The sequence below is a fragment of the Ornithodoros turicata genome, unplaced genomic scaffold, assembly GCF_037126465.1.
Source record: "Ornithodoros turicata isolate Travis unplaced genomic scaffold, ASM3712646v1 Chromosome132, whole genome shotgun sequence".
Classification (NCBI taxonomy): Eukaryota; Metazoa; Arthropoda; class Arachnida; order Ixodida; family Argasidae; genus Ornithodoros; species Ornithodoros turicata.
The window spans coordinates 225798-250457 of record NW_026999309.1 but is presented as its reverse complement, the minus strand read 5'-3'; the positions used below and the strand labels follow the sequence as shown (position 1 = coordinate 250457).

General features: G+C 45.1%; 1 protein-coding gene across 5 annotated transcripts; it reads left to right on the top strand.

Moving 5' to 3' along the window:
• The first annotated feature begins 337 nt into the window (after nucleotides 1-337).
• LOC135372221 (zinc finger protein 574-like) lies at nucleotides 338-24659 on the top strand. Of its 5 annotated transcripts, none has more exons than XR_010415885.1 (5): nucleotides 338-3743; nucleotides 4691-4866; nucleotides 5747-6034; nucleotides 9526-9877; nucleotides 13032-17983. XR_010415885.1 is itself a non-coding variant. In XM_064605894.1 (5 exons), the coding sequence occupies exons 4-5, from the start codon at nucleotides 17875-17877 to the stop codon at nucleotides 22852-22854; spliced, it is 387 nt and encodes a 128-aa protein (XP_064461964.1). In that variant the 5' UTR covers nucleotides 338-4866; nucleotides 5747-6034; nucleotides 9526-9877; nucleotides 13032-17874; the 3' UTR covers nucleotides 22855-24659. The 5 variants fall into 5 exon arrangements, 1 of the variants encoding a protein (XP_064461964.1); XR_010415887.1 differs by having other exon boundaries at nucleotides 338-4866; nucleotides 13032-13159; nucleotides 17234-17983; XR_010415884.1 differs by having other exon boundaries at nucleotides 338-4866; nucleotides 13032-17483; nucleotides 17678-17983.
• The last annotated feature ends 1 nt before the right edge of the window (nucleotide 24660 follows it).

The window sequence follows — 24660 nt, the reverse complement described above, 5'->3', positions numbered from 1 at the left end:
GAAGCAAGCGAGCTGGTGAAGATGATGCATAATGTAAAAACCCTGAGACTAGGGAACACGAAGGTTCGTGTTGTGTCTGTCCCTTCGTGTTCCTAGTCTCGGGGTTTTTACATTATGCATTAAAAATTGGGCTGTTCAGTTTTCTTGAATCATGATTAAAAGCGTCAAAACCCCAGTGGCTGGGGAGCTAAAAAGACAAGACACATTGCACTGCAGGGGGAGGGGTATGGATACATCCCTGCACCTGCCATTGGGGAGGGTCACGCAAAATCTTTTTCACCAGCTCGCTTGCTTCCTAGCCATCTTTTCATGGTTTCGGTTTCCACTCCATCTTGCTCCTGTCGACCACCGCCATCGTCACCGCAATCATGTCATGTCCGCTTCAACCTCAATGTAAAATACGATCCAAAAGTATTCGTTTGTCTTTAAACACATGTTACCGCAGCGCAACTGTACTGATGCCCGTATGTTCAACTCACTTAAGTGCATCGCATACAACTGGAACCGGGCGCATATAATCGTGTTGGGTCAGTGTTTTCTCGACTTCAAGCCGATCATGGCGACGTTTACCTGTGCAGAAACTTGACAATACATTGCCAGAAGTGAGCCTGTATACGTAGCTGACTTCAACGTAGCAAAGTGCAGGTACCTGTTGGTAGCGAAGAGAGAGCGTAATAACCAGTGAGGAACATCCTGTGTGTCCAACATCTCCGAACGCCTGCAACAAGCTGGTCCCGTATGTCTTTGTGATCTCCGTGTTCATCCTTGTTCGACCGAGTGTTACGGGCACCCTCCTATGACAGTGGAAGGTTAGATATCAAGATGTTGAGAAATGACGGCGCAGTGAGATACATACAACCTGTCTGCTATTGACGGAGGCGTTCATCAACACGGCCGTCCATATGAAAATGCCTGTGAAGAATGGAAAGATGATGTGGCGTTACGCAAAAAAATCGTAAAGCTGCTTGGAATACACTCATACGGACTCTTGCCGCGGATTAAGGGCGTTTGAATCGGTGATACGCAAAATTAATGAAGCTAATTTATTTAATTAAACTAAAAAAAAAATCTGCGAGGCAAAGGCGGTATTTCGGTTGTGGCGTGGTTTTGTTTCTTCTGGCACAGGAAAGAGGGTATCTGGACAGTTCCGCAAACGTAAATATCAGCGAGGGCACCTCACCTGGGGACTGATTTCCAACTGTCAAATTTTTTTGTTGACAGTCATTTTTTTTTAAATCTTTCGAAAAAACCCCCCCTGTGATTTTGATTGGATTGGTTTGTTATGGCTATAGGCTTCCAAATTGAGAAACAAAAATGCTGCCATTGCTTGGCAATTTTTCGAGTTTAATTACGCGAATTACCGCGATTAATGCGTGACACAAATTCAAAACGGCCTCAATCCGTAGCAGAGGCCCGTACGAGCGTATTCCATGTAGTCTTACAATTCTTTGAACGCCCTGTATGATCCAGTAGGCAGTGTTTGTAACCTCGACATCCGTCAATGTACAGAATTGCTGTCAAGCTATGGGTGTGTGATTTCTTCATGGTGGAGTTATGACAGGACGTGACCGTGCTGATTCCGATCAATTTGGGTCGACAACTGTGCTTGTGTTGTGGTTCCTCATGCACGAGGAAATGTTGCCGTTCAACCAGCTTGCTCACCTTCTACTCTGTTACGTGCAGCAAACGTTGAGCTTATTCGTTCTATGTGGATCATCCAATCAGTATGTCCTGCAATTAGTGTCCACGTAAAATGCGTTGTAAGGTTTCTAATATTATCTGCCCACTATTAGGGGGACGAAAAAGGATGCACACGTACACAAGTCTCAAATGCAGCTGAAGTTTTAATACACAACAAGCAAATAACCAGGGTGTTTCACCAAAAATGAGCTAAAGATTTAAAAAAAAGTTTCATCGCACACCAAAAAAGACGGACTGCAGTGTTTCCAGTGGTGTGACGGTACTCAAGCTGCTTTTGTTTTGTGATTAATTAATTAGGTGAAATTAAGTAGTGTGTTTTCGTGTCTTATTATTATTTTTGTCATTGCATTATCATTTTGTGTTGTCTTCTTATGTTACCCTGGCATTCATGATACTTTAGCGCAACCGAAGGTGCGGACAGAAAACGAAATAGGACACGGACAAGCACTAAAACACTAAATCTTGTGTTACGTATGACTAGAGCCTGAAGTTTTAGGGTTTAACCCGTTTCTTCCCCGAATTTGTACCCCCGAATTGAAGGTTGCCTCTTTAAGGTGAAATCTGATTTTTACCTGGCAAATTGTTCTCACTGAAGTGTTTGTAGGAATGCACGCTAGCTTGCTTGGCAGCAAACGCATTTACATCACCATTTCTACAAAAGCAGTACCATTTCTTTGAGTAATAGAGCCTGATTTGTCACTGAGTTTACCATACTTGAAGTTTTTCCACCCAAATTCGCATCAATTTGGAGCACACGTTGTTTTTCCCGATGCACGTTGAAAGTTTATCCTCCCAAATTCCCATGAATTTGGAGCGCATGTTGATTTCCCCGATATTTATCCCCTGAATTGGGAAAAAAAAAAGTTCCCGAAGACTTCAGGCTTTACTTATAACGAATGTGCGTGATCATTTCCTTGCAGCGTTCTTTGCCAGGTTCTGAGCGATACTGTTCTTTTGGTCAAAACTTGGCAATCTCGCGTGTTCTCGTTGCGCTTTCCTAGCACCAGGGGTCGCGACCTACTAGATAGTAGCGACCGTGTCATACGGACCTGTTCCCAGCGCCGCAATTGGAGGCTAGCGGTGGCGCTACTGATCGGCCCGGTTATTGCTTCATCAATTTCTACAGTACTCTGTACTTTAGCTTGATTATCATCATCATTCTATGCGTTTTCAAAGGAACTCTTGCTGTCGTCTGCTTTTGCTATGGTAGTCCTGCGTAGAGATGCGAAGCCTAAAAAAAAAACAAGTTTTTTTGGGAAAAAAAGTTTTGTTTGTTTCTTTTTGTTGTTTTTTTTCTCGTCTCCGGAAACATAGCCCAAAATTTCCAGGCGACAAAATTCAAAAATGTAAATTTTCGTGCCTTCGATGCGTTCCAACCCGACAAACAGTGCCTTGGGTGCCTCTAATCCGCCAACAACCACCAACTTAGAGCTCCGTCTGGCTGCTCCAAGCGATCACCATCGCGTTCACATAATGTCGGAGTTCTGGTCGGAGTGGACGGGTTGATCCAGTTACCTATCGCTGAGTAGACAGCAGTCTCATGGGATGCATCTGCTCTGCAGTTATGCCTAGAGGGTGAACACTACTAAAGTTTCTAGCTCATTGTATGATGTGGCTTGGCTGGGAATGCTTCGACTTAGCAGTAACCGCGTTTGTTTCCATTTTTTCGAACTTTTTGGAAAAAACCCGCAAAGAAAAACTTTTTTAGCGATTCAAAATTTCCAGAAATTTTGCATCTCTAGTTGTGCATCCGCTTCTGCGCGTTCAAAATTCAAATTTCCATCGTCCAATCACGATGCAGACACAGTGGGCCGATGAGCAGCGCCCCCTAGTAGATCGTGTGGAGGGGCTCCTCATTGGGTTTGTCGATTATGACATGGCCACTATAATCTATCAGGTCGTGCCAGGAATTCCCCGTCTTGCACTTTTTCTTTTTAACCTGGGCTCGATACGGCCGTACATCGGGTTGCCCCACCATGTCTGGCGGCGTCTCTTCTGCACTGCAAGGGTCCCAGTTGGCTCGCACGTTCAAGTTAACACAGGTTAGCAGAAGCCGGAGTGATCCGAAGACAGGCGATTGCAGCGCCCCCAATGTAATCCTAGCAGTGATGGCCACTATTTCTTACAGTATAACTACAGTATAACTTTAACTATAACTACTAACTACTTTGTGATGGGGTAGTTTAACTAGTAGTTCAACTACTTTTCAATGGAGGCAGTTAAAACTACTTCTTTAACTACTGCAGTGTATTTTAACTATATCTCTAACTACTTAACGTTGTCCATCAACACCAATCCCATCTTGTCGTGTTCTTGAACACCTAAATATGAATCGCAAGCAGCGATAAAAGTGAGGATTTCGTACACATGCACGGCACAGTTACTCTGCACCTCCATTCTCATCAAACAGGTAGCTCGAGGTAAAAGTCGGAAGAGCAATTGTGCCGTAAAGCTTGCGGCAAAATCGGAAGTAGTTGACGCCTGTACTATCCTAACTACTGTTGTTAACTACTTGAAATATAGTAGTTTAACTAGTAGTTGCACACTACATTTGTGCAAGTAGTTGATAACTACTTTTTAACCGCAGTCAGGTAGTTTAACTGCATGTAGTTAACTACTGGCCATCACTGAATCCTAGCTTGTACAGCTCTGGTCAACCTTAATAATAACACTGGAAAAAATTCGGTCTCATTCCCCAGCGCGATAAAAGCCACCCTTGGGGAACTGGGAGAATGTTAAATGAACAAAATCCTTGTGTTAAAATAACAGAATAATTTTGTTGAATTAAGATTTCCTCGTCCCCCCAAGGGTTGCTGTAATCGCGCTCGGGAGCGAGACCACATTTTTTCCAGTGTTATTATTAAGGTTGACCGGAGCTGTACATGACCGTCGACTTCCTAGGTGGTGGCTAGGTGGCGTTGCCGGATTTTGGCCACCCGCCATTTGTCTCGCACTGGTTGATAGTCACGTGATCTTCTTTGTCTTACAGGAGCCAAAGAGGGAAGAGAAGATTATACTTTCGAAGGCTTTGACGTACATTTCATCTCGAGCGTGAGATATAATCCCTTTAGGGCTGAACAGCGTGGAACTGTAGTCTGCATCAAACTTGCCGAGGAGGACATGTTGATGCCCATGAGCAGAAGAGCGCAACTATACTCCTCTCATGTAGTTATACTTTGCCCATCGTTTCGAGGACTGCAGAGTGTAATAGATAACAGATAATAGGTGTCGCTTATCTAAGCTTGTGGGCGTGGGGTCGGCTTCACAATTTTCAAAGGCAGTGTTTTGGGGGACAAATGAATCATTTGTATTTAGGGTCTGACTTTTGGGGGTTGCACTTCATATTTACCCCCCCCCCCCCCCCCAAAAAAAAAGGAAAACATTTTCCCAAAGACTGCTAGGCCAGTGGGAACCAAAGTCATCAGGTTTAAACATAACCTTGGAAACTGTGTTGTAAATGCGTAACTATGCTCTTAAATAACTAAAACATCCATTTGAGCTTGTTGATAAGATACTTCTCTTTCACTACTGAAAACAGCACAACACAGGACAGCAGCGGTCTGTACGGTGTGTCGCCCCGTTTTTAGTGCTTTTAGTGGAAAGGAAGCCTTTTAGATGCATGAACTATACGTACATCGATACCCTGTGTCTACCGGCATGTCATGTGTTATTATGCAGAGTAAAGGGAAGATTTACGCCTGATTCAATCCGATTCAACCAGAATCGGGTGGAATCCGGTTCATTTCGATCCTATTACGACCGAGTTATCGAAGCAAGATATAACCCTATATTTTCCCCCCAATGTTGCCGATACAAATAACCCGAAAAAATCGGGCCCCGTTGTTTATGCTCCACCTGAGATAATAGTATTGTTTTGCAGTTAAAGAGTATGACGTGAAAGTGAACTGTGAAACTATTTCTGTGCGAGCAGTGTCAGAGAGTGCTTAAAACTCGAACGTCGTCTGCTCTCCACTGTTTCGTTCGTAGCAGGAAGGGCCCCGTTACCGCATTGGCTGATGCTCAGATGACCTCCTCTGTGTTACAGTTGTGAAAGCAGAGTGGGAAGATTTTTCGTTCGAAAGTTTCCCCCGGGGGATTGCGCACGCCTTGGAAGAGGACTCTAAAAGGCAACGAGAGGAAGCGACACACGATGACGTCCGCGGAAGGTCTCGTACGGGAGGAAAACGTCATCCGCAGGGGCGTGTCGTCGAAGAGCACCAGCCACCGAGACGAGAGCACCTACTTGCCCCGCGGAGAATTCCTTCGGAAGAACGGGCACCTACGCGATCACCAGGGGGCGCGCCCGTGGGGATAGAGGGTTCCAAGGATTTGAGTAAGTTGGACACAGTCGGAGGTGGAGAAATTACTTTTATTTTCTAATGCATTACCGTTACTTTTTGCAGAAGCAGTGCATTATGGTAATCGTCACTTTTTTGTGGTTAATGATTAGAGCCTGAAGTTTTAGGGTTTTACCCGATTCTTCCCCGAATTTGCATCCCGAATTGAAGGTTGCCTCTTTAGGGTGAAACCTGATTTTTACCTGGCAAATTGCCCTCACTGGGATGTCTGTAGGAATGCATTAATTTACTTGTTTGGCAGAAAAATTCAGTTACATCACCATTTGTACCAAACCACTACAGTTAGTTGAGTAACTGAGCCCCATTTCACCCCGAATTTAGCATACTAGAAGTTTTTTCACCCGAATTCGCATGAATTTAGTGCACATGTTTATTTACCCGATTTTTACGCCCCGAATGTAGAGAAAAATATTTCCCGAAAACTTCAGGCTCTATTAATGATGCGTTACTAATGTGATTACTTTCACCAAGTAATGTCTTTACTCTTGCATTACGTTCGTACAGTACCACTGAGCAATTGTTAATTGAGGGAAATGTTTTATTTTTTTTTCAATCAAGCTTCGAAAATTGTCAAGCGAACCTCACTTTTTTTTTTTACAGGAATATGGATTTCTCCACTAATAACCGCAGACCCAACAAAAACTACGTATAGTATCGCAACAGAAATAGCAAAACAAAAGTAGTAAAAATGGTCGAAAAGGTCAAAGTGGGGGAAAGAAAGGTAAAACAAGAGATGAGAGCACTTCCTCCTCTCCCCGCACCTTCTGGGCACGCTTCTCTGCGCACAATCAAGCAAGCAGGGCTAAAGCGGCATTTTTACAGATTTTTTCCGCCTATTTTTGTTGCGATACTGCGAGTAGTTTTTGTTAGGTCTGCGGTTATCCGTGGACAACTTCATATTTCTGTAAAAAAAAAAAAAAAAAAGCGAGGTTTGCTTGGTAATTTGCAAAGTTCGATTGGAAAAAAATAAATTTCCCTGAAATAAAAATTGTCCAAGAGCCTTCCTAAATGGAGGCAAAAGTTTCCAGAAGGTAGTCACCCGCAAGTCCCACAATCCCCTGACGAGTACGTAACCAGTTAAGAGTTACTTATCCCTTTAGCTTAAACACCCCGTACGTACTGCTGATATCGCAAGCATTCGCAAATTCGGGAGTCCTCTTCGCCTTCGAGTCAAAGGGAAATGTGAAGCGCTTAAAGGAGTACAGAGGGCCTTCCCAAAAAATTTTCAGATTAAGACGTCCGATGAAAGTGTGTGTGTCGTTTTACCGAACGGCACTAAAGGTTTTGATGTGTGCAATTTGTTTCCCAGAAAAAAACTCACATAAACATGGCTCTGTGCGTTCACCCTTAACTGACCACTCCAGCTATAACGAGAATGAGGAGGTATGATGGCACGTCACCGATGACGTGATGAGGAGAACTCGTTCTGGTCCGCCGGTCAGTGGGGGTCGGCACCTTGTCCCTTGGCCGCCGTAAACCAGTTTTGCCAGTTCTCCCAGAGAATTGGGGATAGGAGGAGCCGCCGAATCATTACCGAGCCAGGAGAAAGGCTTTTTCAGAACCCCGAACAGCTGAGTTAGCAGACGGCACTGAATTAGCAGACAACACTTCTCTAGGCCAATCAGCGAGCGTTCTCCTTATAGCGTCAGCGCGAGGTTCCAGGCAGATCACAGGCTGGTACTGCTCTTCACTGCCGTTGCGCACGGTCGCTTTTTGCGGCGTACTTTAAAATTTCAATTTACGCGATAATTATGACCCTGTGGTGTGAATTACTTCGCATGGTGCATCTTACTGGCCTACTTAATAGCTTTATAGGAAGAAAACAGGGTGTAAAAATTACTTCTGTGCTACTTTAAGCAGTGGCGTATCTAGGGTGTGGCAGGTGTGGACAGGTGCCATGGGCGCCAGGTGAACAGGGGTGCCATTATGTGGTCGGGTGTGAATGTGCCAGGTCGGGCACTCAACCTGGCACATTCATAAATGATCTAGAGCACCCGCCATTAGAGACGCTGTTACACACACAAACAAAATTAAGAAAAAAATGGCGTTCCTTCACGAATTTTTTGCGGGCGATCTATCGAACGGATTTTTGTTCTGAAAACGGCTACGATATCAGGTGACCGAAAGGAACAGATGTTCTCATTGGGACAACTTTGTAGCTTTTATAATTAAAAAGTTAATTAAGGAAAGTTAATTATGACATTGACTTTGGACTTTGCTAATGCCCTGCTAGGGAGTGCCCTTTAGCATATGCTATATTGCAATTGATTTCATCTTGGAAAAAGTGTTATATATATTTTTAAAAAATCTGTTCACACTTAGCGTGGACACCATGTATATATATGTGTTTATGGGAAGTGATGTCCTCCCGTCACGGTGAGAGACTCACGTCTGAAAGCCCAGTGCAAAGCCAGCGAAGTATAAAGGGAAGAAAAATAGCAGAAGCTCTTTGGCTGCACGTTGAACATATGCTTATAAGTCCCAAACGTTGCCACACCAGCACTGGACGGCTGTTCAGGCATGTCATCGATTGAATGTGTTTAAAGTAGCACAGAAGTCATTTTTAACACCCAGTTTTCTTCCTATAAAACTGTTAAGTAGGCCAGTAAGATGCACCATGCGAAGTAATTTACACCACAGAGTCATAATTATCGCAGAAATTGAATTTAAAATACGCCGCAAAATGCGACCGTGCGCAACGGTGGTGAAGAGCAGTACCAGCCTGTGATCTGCCTGAAACCTCGCGCTGATGGTATAAGGAGAACGCTCGCTGATTGGTCTAGAGAAATGTTGTCTGCTACTCCGCTGTCGTCTGCTACTCGGCTGTTCGGGGTTCCGAAAAAGCCTTTCTCCTGGCTCGGTAATGATTTGGCCGCTCCTTCTATCCGCCAATTCTCCGGGAGAACTGGCAAAAACTGGTTTACAGCGGCAAAGGGACAAGGCGCTGACCCCCACTGACCGGCGAACCAGAACGAGTTCTCCTTACAACGTCATCGACGACGTGGCATCATAACTTCTCATCCTCGTTATAGCTGGAGTTGCGAGTTAAGGGTGAAGGCGCGGACCCATATTTATGTGAGTTTTTTTCTGGGGGGGAATATGTTTATTAAGAAAAAGAAAGGTCAGCCAGACGAAGGTCGGCTTGCTATTCCAAACAAAAAAGGCGAAGAAGGGAAGAAGGAAAGAAAAGGGGACGAAAAGGAAAGGAAAAAGAAGAAAAGGAAAGGGGAAGAAAGAAGGAGAAAAGGGGAAGAAAAGAAAAATAAGATTTTTATTTTTTACCCAGAAAATTTTTTTTCTGGGTAACACATTGCACACATCAAAACCTTCCGCGCCGATCGGTAAAATGACGCACACACTTTCATCGGACGTCTTAATCTGAAACTTTTTTTGGATGGCCGTCTGTACTCCTTTAATCTTTACTGATAGTGAATGACAGGGACTCTGTCGTTTCTTTGTCTCGCAGTTACCGCGGTGGCGGCGGAGGGGGACTCCAAGGGTCCCCAGCGGGGCATTGCGCTCACCTCCGAGCAGTTACCCGAGGTGCACCCGAAGGCCAAGCGGCGGAAGGCCAAGAAGATCATGCTCCGCTGTCGCTTCTGCACCTACTCCAATAGAAGGATGAGCGTAATCATCATACATGAGAGGATCCACACCGGAGAGAAGCCATACATGTGTGGAGTCTGTTACAGAGCATACGCAACAAAGGGCGCCCTGAAGAGCCATTTCAGGCACATTCATGCGCGGGAAAGTTAACAAGGGGTGTTCAACATCATCTCTGGTCACACGCTTCAACTGAAATATCATCATCTACAGAGGCACGTGGTAACCATGCACCCTCAGTGGTTCTTTCTGCCGAGAACAGCTCTGGAAAGGCGATTGCAGTCGCCGACCGATTTTTCGGACCCCGATTTTTCGGACATGCTCGATTATTCGGACTCGTTCGCGGAACGGCCGCAGGTACCATAGAGGTGATGTATAAGAACGTCAAAAATTTCGGACGCCGTGCAGCTCCGTTGCTCGATATTTCGGACTCTGTTTGCCCAACCCGCGAATTTCTCTCACGGGGTGACGGAAAACATTGGTATCGTCTGAAATTCGTATCAGAAGAAATCAATGAACTAAAATGTTGAGGCAAAAAAATAGACAGTAATGATTGTTGATTTTTTATTCCTTTCCATTCCATTCCTTTCCATTCCTTTCCTTTCCTTTCCATTCCTTTTGAGTCTTCGTTTTTGGCCAATGGCCCAGCACATGCTGTCCGCCCGCGAGTCGTGCGACAGCGCTGTAAAGCGAGCTTCACCTAAAGCACGCGTGCGTTAGGTGAAGCCGACGTGCGGACTTGATGACGGCGATGCCTCTGTCAGTGTACTTACAGTGACGAAATGTCGCTTCGGGAAATAGAAGCTGATGTTATCAGGCAGAGATGGAAGCGCGTTAGGAAAGCATCGACAAATTTTTCCAGCCTACTAGGGCTTAGTAAAGTTTATTTTGAAGCGAAATTCGTTTTTTCGGACTGCTCGATTATTCGGACTCTTGCGCGGTCCCCGTCGAGTCCGAAAAATCGGACGGCGACTGTATTACTCCAGGGTACCTCGTGGTACTCCATTGTACACTCACCTCGTGTCGAAGTCCACAAACAAACTCATACCCCTCGTACCTCTGTCAGACGGGCACACGCAACGCCACCTACAGGGTGCAGCACTCAAGCATGCCAAATTTACGTCACTTCTCAAGAAAACAAGATAGAGTCCAACTCGCCTGAAATTTTGCACAGTCAGAGCCATTTTCCGGAAGTTTTTTTTAGCATTCCGTGCGGACGTCGTCTGTTAGCGCACGCAGGAGATCAAAATTGTTCGAACTTTTGATTTTCTATGGCCAATTCCCGGTTATTTTAGGGACACTTCGTTGTGGGGGGTAGAGGTGGGGAAATTACTTTTTTTTTTACTTTTATTTACTATATTTTTTATTTTATTTACTTTTATTTTAGTTTCGGTTTCGCTTGGCGCCTTGCGCCATCTGTGTGTGATGTGGCGAAACTCGTTGTGAAACGCGGTTCCCCAGCAAAGTGTATCAAAATAACAGGGAATAGGGCATAGAAAATGCATGTGGTCAAAAGTTTGAACAATTTTGATCTCCTGTGTGCGCTAACAGACGACGTCTGCAAGGAATGCTGAAAAAACTCACCGTGCAAAATTTCAAGAGAGTTGGACTCTATCTTCTTTTCTTACGAAGTGACGGAAATGTGGTACACTTGAGTGCCGCACCCTGTAGATAAGGAAAGACAGCGCGCCCGTCAAATTGACTTAACAATTAAGAGTCAGCCAATCGGGATCGTGTTCTCAACGGCCATAGCCAATCACGAATGTGCTTTCAGTGGTCGTGGGACCCCGATTCCCCTCACACCTCTGTTTTGTCGCAGGGGCCGTATGACTGACCGTCTTGAAAGAGTTTAATGGCCGTGCGCACCTAAGACCGTAACTGTTAAGGCCGTAAGTGCGCCCATCTGACAGGGGTGTTATGCCCCCCATCGCACTGGTAGCCTTCGCCGATCGTTGAAAGCAATCGCCGTTGAAGATGCGCATACCGTAGAACTTCTTTACAGCAAAGTTGGTTGGACCGTTAGATGTTGTTACTATATCAGGAGCTTAATTTCTCTCGTAAATCATTTATACAGGGTGCGGCACGAAACGTGTCATTTGGGGTTCATAAGAAAACGGTAGAACGGAAAAATATGCGGTCAATTGCTCTCGTGCGTCAATTAAGCTTGCCATCTTCAAAAATACAGAAAAAGACGATTTTCGCAATTCTTTTTCGCACTCGCCGTAGCATTAGAGATTTCGCCTTCCGGTGTATTCAACTAAGTCTGCCACTGGCTTCCTGATTCTGTAAAAAAAAAAAAAAAACGTTAAGTTGCCTAGGCAAATTTCAGAGTTCAATTCAGAAATTTTAATTTATTGCAATTGAAATTCGACAACAGTATTTTGTGAAGATGGCAAACTTAATCGCCGCACGGGAGCCGTACTGACCGCATATTTTGTCCGTTCTACCGTTTTCTTATGAACCCCAGATGACACGTTTCGTGCCGCACCCTATATGGGGTCTGACCCTATATGGGTTATATGGGGTTCTGACATTTTGTGGGCTAAATGACTTTCCGGATTCAGGTGACAGGGGTGGATGGTGGGGCGCTATTTCCAAGTCTTAAATTCGGGGTGAAATCGGGTGCCATTGATACAATCGGGCGTTACCGGGAAACTTTTTCTTTCTTTCTGTCCAGCACGCGCCACGTAGTTTGAGATGCACGTGTTGTTCTCGTCGTAGCGGATGAGGCAATTTTCACGCGGAGGGACAACGACAACACAGACCTCAGAACACCCGGTTGAATACTTGAGCTGACCTTGTTCAACCGACATACTGGTCAAACATTCATCACTCGCGATTTATAGTCACAAACAGCACATGATGTAATATTAAATGTGCCTTGCACATGTCACGTTACACTTGCACGTTGCACACTTTGCACGTTACACTCAGCTAAGGTAGTATGTATTATCATCGGACGCGTGCTCAGATTGTTACTAAATCATGTACATGATACGACTTAATACGATTACAATTCCCGAAACTGACCTGGGAGAGAACAATTGGGCAGAATTATATTTAAACCCAAAAGAATTTATTTATTTATTTATTTATTTTATTTTGAGGGTACCCATCAACGACCGTGGGGTCTAACGGATGGTGCACCAAGACACAGGGAACACAATACAAAGCATAAAACAACAAACAGCAAATAATGAAATGTTAAGGGTTAAACAGTTCTCGCGTTGCTGTTAGGAAGAGAAGATTTAAATGATGAGAATGAGAAAAAAAAGATGTCAATATCATAATTCTGGCAGAGAGTATTCATGGTGCGCTGCAAGCGAGATATAGGTGCACAGTAATGGGCCATATTTTCATGAAAAACAGGTTGGGATCGCAAGTTACGCAATGGTCGATGAACAGACACCGAAGATAACAAATCAGGGCAGTCAATGATGCCGTGCACAAGCTTGAAAAGGAAATGACAGTCGCGCAATGTCCTTCGATGAGCTGAGGTGGGTAGGTTAAGTTTTTCAAGAATGTGGTCGTAGTTATAATACATAGTTTTACCAATGTATCGGTCGTGGTAAATAGCAATAAATCGTCTTTGGACTTTTTCAACATCAGATGTGAGAGATTTGTTCAAACAGTTCCATACAACAGAGGAAAACTCGATGAGAGGGAGAACCGTGGAAAAAAATAAGCGAAAGAAGCAAAAGGGGTGCGAGAAGTTTTTTGTAAGTCTCGAGATGACACCTAGTTTAGAGAATGCAAGATTTGTGATATACGTAATGTGCGTTTGAAAAGAGAGATGACTATCAAAAGTGATGCCCAAATCTCTTATACAGTTAACACGATTAATGGTGGTTGACGCCATAGAGTAGGTAAAGTGGATGGGGGTAGTTTTCCGACTGAAAGTGATTACATGAGATTTAAGAGCGTTGAGTTTCAACATGTTCCGTGTAAACCAAGACTGTACACGAGTGATGTCATTTTGTAAATCCAAACATTCGTCAGCATGATTAATACAACAAAACAACTTGAGGTCATCAGCGTATTGAAGAATGTTACTGTGTTGCACACAAGTGGAAAGGTCATTGACAAAAACATTAAACAGTAATGGCCCAAGGATAGAGCCTTGAGGAACACCGGAGGTCATCAAGTATGAACGGGATTGGGTACCTTTGTAAATAACAACGTTGTTGCGGTTACTTAAATAAGAAGTGAACCAGTTGCATAAGTTTGATGGGAAAATCCATAGATGGATAATTTATCAACAAGTAATTGATGACTCACAGAACCGAACGCTTTCGATATATCGAAGTAAACCGAATCTACTTGCATGCTTTTACCAATATGATGCGCTAGAAAATTCATATATGTAACAAGATTGGTTTCGACAGATCTGCCAGGTAGGAAGTCATGTTGTGTAAATGTAAGAAAATGTTTACAGTAGAAAGGTAATCGCGAAAACATAACCTTTTCAAATACTTTCGAGAAACAGGGTAACAAGGATATGGGCCTGTAGTTTGAGACTTCAACTCGTGAACCACCTTTGTGTATAGGAACTATGAGAGATTTTTTCCAGACCTCAGGAAACTGAGCGCTTTGTAAGGAGCGGTTAAAAAGGGAAGTCAGCACAGGCACGAGGACATTGGCACAACCCTTGACAATGAAATTAGGGACATTATCTATGCCAGAGGACAAGGTTGATTTTAATGAAGAGATGGCACGAGAAACCTCCTGTTCATCAATAACAATGCTCGAGAGGCTAAGATTAGATGGAGAGGCTTGAGCAGTGATTGTGGGGGCAGATTTAGAGAAGACAGAAGAAAAGAAATCGGAAAACAAGTTCGCAACTGCCAAAGGCGCCGAGACAAAATCGTCATTGTGTTTCAGCATAATGTCGCCAGCACGAGAGGTTGTTCTATCCTTAACAAACCTCCAGAATTCCTTTGGGTTAGCAGATAGAGATGCTTGGACGAAGTCCTCGTGTGTTTTTCGGTCCCTTTTGTAGATAGTTTTGACGAGCTTACGTGTTTCTTTGAATTTTAGATACCAGTCGTCGCGTTTAGTCCGCACGTACTTTTGATGAAAGTGCAGCTTTTTCCTTAGTAGTCCTTTAAGTTCATGGGAGAACCAGGGAGGATACTTAGGCGAGTGAAAATGTTTCTTTGGAACAAACTGTCCTATAGCGGACTGCACAACATTAGTAAAAAGCGCAGCAGCATTATCAACGTTGGCGCATTCTATCACAGGGCGCCAACCTGTAGAGCAGAGGCAATTGTATAGCGCAAGAGCGAATGAGACCCTAAACTTGCAGAGTCCTTTGTAATTGTATGCGTAACATTTATTACATGAAAGTATCGTAGGATAAAACACAAGAAACAATTACATCTACCAGAAAAGATAGATAAGGTTGTGAACAGGTTTTCTGTTTCCTGCGGTCCTGTCTTCTCCCATGAGAGTTTACGTTTGAGGCAGCTGGGTATTTTTATTTAAAAAAATAAAGATTTCTCTTTACCATGGAGACATAAAAAAATGTGTGGTGCCTACAGCTGTTTAATCAAGACATCAAGCTCTCCTTACTGCAGTTACAGCATGCTGTTATATGTTAAGTACGGATATACAAACGTACCGTACAGTATGCTGTTATACTGTTAGGTATGGATACACCGTATTACCGTATATCCATACCATTAGTATACGCAGGTTTACTGTATACAGAAGTTCTACTGCAGCGCCATCATGAGCGTAGTGTGTCAACCTGCCGCGGAGAGCATCGGATGCAGAGCCCTCTGGTGGCAATATGCACATATTCAATAGTCATTGCTTTCAATCATCATTGAAAACTGCTTCCCGTGTTGACAGGGGTAGCGTTGTCAGTGAACCGCATTCCATAACGTCTGCAAGTATGAAAGCGAATGTGCAACACCGACTTCCAAGACCAAGACCAGACATTTCATTTGACAGGAAGAAGCATCTACAGAGTGACCAGAAAGTTCACCCTCAGGAGAGGAGGGTTTCAAGGAACTGTTTAGGACAGCTTCAGTATTGATACTTTGGTGTCCTTGGGATAGTTCACAGAGAGCCATGAGACTGCCAATGTCTCCATACATAAGCGTGCGTTTCCAGAGAAGAGCAGACTTTGGGAACGAACTTTGTGGAACTGTATGTCTCATGTAAATAGTTGTCATTATGTGTGTGAATGTGCCAAGAGAAGCACTAGACATACATGACCCTGTAACGCAGTGAAGCCTTGAGCATTTTTTTTTTGTTGTTATCTGAAGCTTCAATACCTATATATTCTGTCATTGCTTGCCATATAAAATATGTGGTGAAACTTCTAATTTTGTGTGCCCACTGTCATATCTGTTTGCGACCTCCTCTTATTCTGTACTGATTGAATTACTGGGATGTTGTTGGTTTGTTGCCTGAAGTTTTCAGGAAATATTCTCTTCCCAATTTGGGGAGTAAAAATCAGGGAAATCGATATGTGCTGTCAATTCATGCAAATTTGGTTGGAAAAAGCAGAGCTAAACAGCGTGCTAAATTTGGGGACAAATTGGGCTGAAATACTCAAACAAACTGTACTTGTTTGGTACACAAACAGGGATGTCATTGCATGTGCTGCCAAGCATCTAGTGCGCATTCCTATAGGAATTTCGGTGAGGGCAATTTGCTGGCTAAAAAATTCGGGGGCAAAAAAAATGGGTTAACTCCTAGAACATCAGGCTCCAAATATAGAACATGAGAGAACGGATGTTCTGAGACTGGAACAACATAAAAAGGACAAATACACACAAAGCCTCAAATCATCATTCATCTTTTGTCATCATTCATCTAAATATAGTCCGTGTACTTTTCTCGCAACAATCAATCAGTGTGATGCCAACAAGTACTAACAAAGGTACTATTGGGCTGTTTAGAAGAGCATTGTCAGTGTTCCAAGCCAGAAATTGTTGAACAGTCTGTGTTCAAAATAGCAGCAGCTCAAGATGTGAGGCCTTTCGCATAAACTGTTATATTCACGTTCGCATTCAGTGCTAGACAATGTTAAATAATGTTTGCCAAAATGTGATACAGCACCCTTATATTCTTGTGAATTTCTCTATCGGTGTTATTGGAAAGAGCGTACCAATACATTTTGTTACGTATGGTGAATTCACGTAGTCTCTCAGCCTTCTTTGCAAGGTCCTGAGCAAACGCGTTCCCTTTGTCAGAACCTGGCAGTCGTGCGTGTTCTCGTTGCGCTTTCCTACCACCAGGAGTTTGCCATCTAGCGCACTTTCCACCTGGCCTCGATAAATCCTCAGGCTCAGGGTTGCCCAACTATATCTGGCAGCGTGACTTCTGCACCGCGAGAGTCCCCATTGCCCCGCACGTCCAAGTTAACACGGGCTAGCAGACGACGGAGGAACCTGAAGACAAGCGACTGCGATGCTCCCTAGTGTGATCCAAGCGACTAAATCCACTACCTTCTGAGCACTCATGACCAGCAATTTCCGAGCACTAGGACGTGTTGCCACATTTTACCCATCGTTAGTCTTGTAGTGGTTGATTGTCACATGATCTTCTTTGTCTTACAGGCACCAAAGTGGGAAGAGAAGATTATTCCTTCGAAGACTTTGACGTGCATTTCACCCAAAACAGCATCAACGCTGCTTTTGCCGTTTGGTCGCTCCGGGTGTCTCGTGCCTCTTGTTTGGGTGTGCCATTAGAAGGGTGCCTACTTAATGTACCCAATGATCATTGGAACCAATGACCATTGAATAAGCGCCACCAAGTGTAAAACGTGTCAGCTTCTCAGTGACTATTGGATCCTGCGCGTCCTAACAGGTTGGCATACACTTTGTGGCGCGTGGCGGTACGCGTATATTCAATAGCCGTGTGTTTCAATTGTCATTGAAGATTATCCATGCGACGGGAGTATAGAACTAGAGTGTCGTCTGTTCTCCACTGTTGCACTGGCAAAAGGGATGGGCTCTGTTATCCGATTGGTTGATGCTCAAGCGTCTTTGCTTCTTTTACAGTTACAGTCAAAGAGGAGTGGGAAGATTTTTCGTACGAAAGTTCCCCCCAGGGAATCGCGCACGCCTTGGAAGAGGACTCCGGAAGGCGACGCGATGCCGACGCGCAAGAATTCCAGCACCAGTTCTGCAATTACTCCGGAGCAAGTGCACCCCATGTTGAGGTCCAGGAAAGGTCTCATGCGGGTGAAGTGTGTTCCATGGGATTTGCGCACGGGGATGCCATGACTGCACACCCGGAGCACCATCTGCTTACCCTCCAGAGTGTTCCTTCAGAAGAACCAGTGCCTAAGGGATCACTAGGAGGTCTCGGTGAGTTGGATAAACGTTCTTTACGGTCGACCCCCCATTTAGCAGGATCTTGCCGTTCCCACGCCGCGCATTCAGACGAGCGACATTCCCTGGAATATTCCGGCGGAAGATGCGACAAACGTCGTAGCATACTGCTGTCGCGCGAATGTCGAACGCTGAGCGTCGTGCCTTCACGTATATAAGCCGCTAACCTGGGGAATATCCTGCTGCGTTGCCACAAGATATCCGTAGCACGCGACAGGAAATGACAGCGTCGTCTGCTGAGTGCGCGGCACTCCACTCCTGAAATTCCGACGCTGCGCGAATGGTCAGTGTTCGGAACTATGGCTTTGCGACCAGTGCTTCTGCTTTTTCCTCCACTAGTTTCTTCCGTAAGAATCTTCCGCTCGCTCAGTAAAGGTCCAATTGGAATAATTTAGAATTCCCCATGGTGAAGTATGTTGAGGTGTTTTTTGCTCATTTGATGATAGTATTCTCCTCCAAACTCTTGAGCCTCTTCACCCAGCATAACATATCGTGAGGCAAGGGTCCCTCTGCGTTTTGTATGGTAGACTGCATTAGTGGGATGAACTGCATATTGAGAGTTAGTCAACATGTTCCATGCCGCCTGCTTTGTGCGCGTCTCCTCACTTCCATGTTTACATTGTGAATCTCTTTTAGTTTTTAGAAACTGTACATATATTCATCTGTAACTGAACATAACTCAGAGTTGGGAGTACATTTACCGGATACACACAGTTTCCAGAGTACATGTTGACCATAAACTCACGGAATTATTAAAAGCGCTAAAAACCCCAGTCAGTAATGTGCTGGCTTGCTGAGCTCACGTTTGCGGGTTCGATCCCAGCCAAGCGCAGTAGCAACGTAGGGGACGTAAACATTGCTTCCAGCACCGTGTGTCGGAGATTCCTGGCACGCGTCGAAAGAACCCCAGGTGGTCCAAATCATCCGCAGTGCTACTCCGCGGCACGTGCAACACGTCTCCACACTGCGCGGACAAACCTTACGTGTAACGTCACGGTACCATTATTTGCGGAGCTAAAGTAATAAACACAGGCACATTGTAGTGCAGTGTGTTTGTGTTTTTTATTTTAGCTTCCCGGCACTGGGAGTTTTTGGCGCTTTTATAATCGCGATCTACTGAACCGCCCAATTTTTAACCCTCTTTAACTCGCAGAAGTTGTAGACTTTAGTGACAGAATATTGTAAACAGTGTAGAGTGGGCTTCACCTAACACTCAAGTGTAATGAGTTGTAGTCCATTTGCAGAATGGAGCAGTACACCTAAAGAACAATTGGCAGTGACATGAAGTGGAACTGACCTAACTCTTGAATGTAATGAGCATGAAGCCCACATGCAGAATGGCAATGCTTCGCTTCAGTGTTTCGAAAAAATGTTTAAAAAGTTTGAATACTGAAAACAGGTTGCAAAAAGCTACCTGGGTCATTCCACGCCAAGTGAGGGGCTAAAGCGGCATTTCTTTCGATGCTGTGCACAGATTCTTGTTAGGTCTGCTGTTATCCGTGGAGAGGTTCATGTTTCTGTTTTCAAAAGAAAGTGGGGTTTTTCTTTACAATTTTTAGAGTTCGATAGGAAAAAATAAATTTCCCTGAAATAAAAATTGTCCAAAGCCTCGCTAAATGTGTGCAAAAGTTTTCAGAAGGTAGCTGTACGTTGCCCACAAGTCCCACAATCCTCCGGCGGGTATTTCGCCAGTTGGAGTCTCTTATCCCTTCAGGTGAAGCACTCTGTATGTACTGCTTATTTCGCGAGCATTCGCAAATTTGGGAGTCCTGCTCGCCTTCGAGCCGAAGGGAAACGTGAAGCGCTTTAAGGGGCACTAAACCGATATAAGAGCAATGATGTGTCAGTAGGAATACGTCTACAGTCATGTCTCGCTTATCCGGAGTTCAGATATCCCGAAAACTCGTTATCCGGACTACATTACCGGGAACGGACCTGCTGCCATTGGATTTTGTCTCAGTTATCCGGAATTCATTATCCGTGTCCGGACAGCAGGTACCGGGACCAATCTTCCAGGAGTCATTCTGATTCGCTTATACGGAAAGGTGTCAACATCCTCTGTCTCTGGCATGTGCTGTGTTCGCATTATTCCGGAAAAGGTCACATCTCACTGGGGCATTCTGTACTGTCTGACTTCCCTTTCTTCAGAGGTCACTCCCCTTTGGTGTGTGTGCGAGCACACGGTAGAGATGGGAGACGATACGCGGTAAGAAGAGGTGCCCTGTATCCACCTGGCGCACAAGATCTACATGTGAACGTCAATGTCCGAAAGCATCACCTGTCTTTTGGCCTATGCCAATGGCCATGTGGGCCATGTCCAATGGCCATGTCCATTTGGCCTATGCCAAAAGACATTTGCAAAAAGACAAAAAGAAATGTGTGCGGGACCAACTTTCTGGGACATCATCCTTCTTTGAACAGTAGGGTGATGCAGCAGGTACCGTGGCTCCAATCAAAATCATGTCACACGCGTGCCTACTAATTTCGAGCAGATCACTTCGTGTTGATTTTTGAATTATCCATCTTTTCCACGTTCCCTTTTCTGGTGCTATAAAGATGTCTCCCAAATTTTTCGGGTTTTCCCGGAATTTTGCTTGGTTAGGTTATCCAGAAATTCGTTATCCGGACGAAAAGGGACGACTCCCGAGGTGTCCTGATAAATGAGACATGACTGTATTTCACTCTGAAGCATATTTTCTTAAGTTATGAAGGTCGACGATGACATAGTAGCGCAGGAATTACAGACCGTGTTGCGCACTATTTCTTGAACTTGCTCCGCCCTTCGAGTTCTCACAACAGTACGAGCGACGTCATTTTGACGTTTCGTGCGGGCCACCACCTATGCTGCTGCATTTTTGAGTAAATGTTTTCTTCGGAGCCACTCGGCTACATTCACGAGGAATGTCCTTCCACAATGCATGTACCGTATTTTCACGCATATTAACCACGGCTATGCGCGATTTTTTTTTTTCTTCCGTGGACGCTCTGTGGCTTATCTGGTGGCTATTTTTCCCTGGTATTTTCCCCATACCCCGGATTAAACGAAAGGGCCAGTGCCTCATGTTTTTCGGAACAGGACTGCCCTGCCAGTGCACGAACAATACCGAAAGGGTGGATCCACATTCGAATAGATATGATCTCCCTGGTGCATTCCCCCACGCAGCATTAACAAAAGGGGTGACAGTGATTCATGTCTCCTGGAACACCACTAACCCGTCAATCCACGAAAAACACGCAACAAGGGCACAATCCGATCTTAGTAGAACACTAGAACTGACCTCCTTTGTTATATATCATGCCGACACCGGAATGTGGACAGGGTTTATGGCCTTCCCTACGGTCTCCTCTGTCGGCAGACCCACAGGAAGGGTTCAATACACCTGACATCAGGATAAAACGTGGTCAGCTAAGCATCAGTTCTCATTTGACCAGAGCAGCAGCATTCGTGGGCACGGCAGTTAGAGGTGAGGCATGGCATCACTGGTTTAGCGCACAAAGCAGCTGCGTTGTATTACCCGCGGCTTATCTGCAAAAACATTTTCAAAATGTATCTAAAAACAAGTCCTGCGGCTTATCTGCGGTGTGGCTAATACGCATGAAAATACGGTATTTGTACATCTTTTCCGAATGGCTTCCCTAATCTAGAAATGAGATTTCTTTATAAGCCGCACTTATTATTTGAAGTGAAACCCCCCCTGCGGCGACAGCAAACAGGTACGGCAGGTTCTCCCCCGCGACTGACGTTGTGGGAGTCCAAGATTGGTTGATGACGCAAAACATAATTCGGGGATGAGCCTGCCCCATTGGCTGACGCATGAGACGAAAAGGGAGAGTTGCAGTGACTTGGTCTGGTTTGATCCGCTTTTTAGATAGTTAAAGCGCTCGAGCCGCACAATGTCTTCCGCATATTTAGGTAGAGTGAAATCTCTGCTTTCACTCTGTGTAGTTTCTTAGACAAAGCGCGACCATCAGTTTAGTGCCCCTTTAAGTTTCATACACTTACGTTCAGAAAAAGTACAGAAGTGGGGGACTGCCTGAAGTATTATCTCATCATCACCATAATGTCTGCGTTTTGTTTACTGCTTTCGGTTTGAGACATCCAGTAGGTCCATCCAAATTTACACTTCCTCAGTGCTTCAGCACCGGCACTTCCATTTTCAGCAATAAATGTTCATGTAACAACATCTGGCCAGGAACCTGATTTGGGCAATCCTTGAAACAGCTACGACAGGAATCCTTCAGATATATGTATATCGATATGATATTAATGATGCTCCCACTGATCTCCGATGGACATTCATTACTGGATATACCAGAGCCACATGTGTGACATCTTCTGGGGACAAAGGCATCCGGACTTTCTCCAGAAGTCCCTCGGACATTGGCGGTCGTCCCGGAACTTGTTGCGTTTAATTGGAAGTGTGTACATATTTTGGCATTCAAAGCCGGCAGTTTGTTTGAACTGGGGGAAGCAGACCACTGTACTGCATCAGGCGTGTCATCGATTGAACGTGTTCAACGGTTGCTGAGAGTGAACGACATTGTCTTTGCCGTTTCTTTGTCACGCAGGTGTTGCAGCAGAGGCGGAGCAAGTCTTCGAGGGTCCCCAGCAGGACGGCGCGCTCACCTCCGAGCGGTTACCCAAGGTGCACCCGAAGCCCAAGAAGGTCGAGCACCACTGTAGCTTCTGCAGCTACTCCAATAGAAAGAGGAGCCTAATCATCATACACGAGAGGATCCACACCGGAGAGAGGCCGTTCGTGTGCGGAGTCTGCCGCAACGTGTTCGCATCGACGAGCTCCCTAAACGCCCATTCGAGGAAGTTTCATGCGGGAGAGAGGTAACAAGGTTGCAGCATCTCCGGTCACGTGCTTCAACGGAAACATCATCTACACGGGCACATGGTATAACCTTGGCGGCTCTTGTCTCCGAGAACAGGTCCCTGTTCTGGAAGGGCGATTATTACTCCAGGGTACCTCCTCGTGGTACTCCACTGTATACGCATCTCGTGTCCAAGTCCACAGACGAACTCGTACGGCTTATTGCACGCCGGCCACACGGGCAGCCTTCAACGATCATTGAATGGAGACAAAAAAACTATGGAGACAAAAAAAAAAAAGAAAAGTTGGGGTGCCTATGGCTGCTTAATCGAGACATCAAGCTCTCCCCACTACTGTTAGAGCATGCTGTTATATGTTAGGTATGGGTATACAAGCGTACCGCACAATATGCTGTTATACTGTTAGGTATGGATATACAGTCGCCGTCCGATTTTTCGGACTCGGCGGGGATCGCGCAAAAGTCTGAATAATCGAGCAGTCCGAAAAAACGAATTTCGCTTCAAAATTACCTTTACTACGCCATAGTAGGCTTGAAAAATTTGTCGATGCTTTCCTAACGCGCTTCCATCTCTGCCTGATAACATCAGCTTCTATTTCCCGAAGCGACATTTCGTCAATGTATTTTCAAGTCGTGAATTTTCAAGTCGGCTTCACATAACGCATGTGTGCTTTAGGTGAAGCTCACTTTACAGCGCTGTCGCGCGACTCGCGCCACTCGCGGGCGGACAGCACGTGCTGGGCCGTTGGCCAAAAACGAAGACGCCAAAGCGCTACGACAGACCGAGGAATGGAAAATGAACGATCATCACTGCCTATTTTGTTGCCTCAATATTTTAGTTGGTTGATTTCTTTTGATACGAATTTCGGACGATACCAATATTTTCCGTCACCCCAAGAGAGAAATTCGCTGGTCGGGCAAACAGAGTCCGAAATATCGAGCGACGGGGCTGCACGGCGTCCGAAATTTTGGACGTTCTTATACCTCAACTCTATGGGACCTGCGGCCGTTCCGCGAGCGAGTCCGAATAATCGAGCATGTCCGAAAAATCGAGGTCCGAAAAATCGGTCGGCGACTGTACCGTAGTACCGTATATCCATACCATTAGCATATGCAGGGGCGGATAGGTGCCATCATGAGCGTAGTGTGCCAACCTGCCACAGAGAGGATCGGATGCAGAGCCCTCTGGCGGCGATATGCGGATGTTCGATAGCCGTTGCTTTCAATCATCATTGAAAACTGCTTCCCGTGTTGACGGGGGTATCATTGTCGGTGAACCGCGCTCCATGATGTTGCAATGCCGACCTCCAAGACCAAGACTCTCCGGGTATTTCGTTTGACAGGAAGAGCAGCTACAGAGTGATCAGAAAGTTCACCCTCAGGAGAGGAGGGTTTCAAGGAACTGTTTAGGACAGCTTCAGTATTGATACTTTGGTGTCCTTAGGATAGTTCATAGAGAGCCATGAGGCTGCCAATGTCTCCATACATAAGTGTGCGTTTCCAGAGAAGAGCGGACTTTGGGAACGAACTTTGTGAAACTGTATGTCTCATGTAAATAGCTGTTATTATGTGTGTGAATATGCCAAGGGAAGCACTACACATACATGACCCTGTAACGCAGCGAAGCCTTGTGCATTCGTATTTGTTATCTGAACCTTCTGATATGTTCTGTCATTGCCTGCCATATAAAATATGTGGTGAAACTTCTAACTTTGTGTGCCCACTGTCATATCTGTTTGTGTCCTCTGTTGCCTGAAGTTTTTGGGAAATATTCTCTTACCCAATTTGGGGAGTAAAAATCGGGGAAATCG

Coding starts and splice junctions, on each gene's coding strand:
- LOC135372221 (XM_064605894.1), top strand. CDS start 17,875: ATGGGATTTGCGCACGGGGATGCCATGACTGCACACCCGGAGCACCAT. Junction 17,987..22,579: donor GGGATCACTAGGAGGTCTCG/GTGAGTTGGATA, acceptor TTTGTCACGCAG/GTGTTGCAGCAGAGGCGGAG.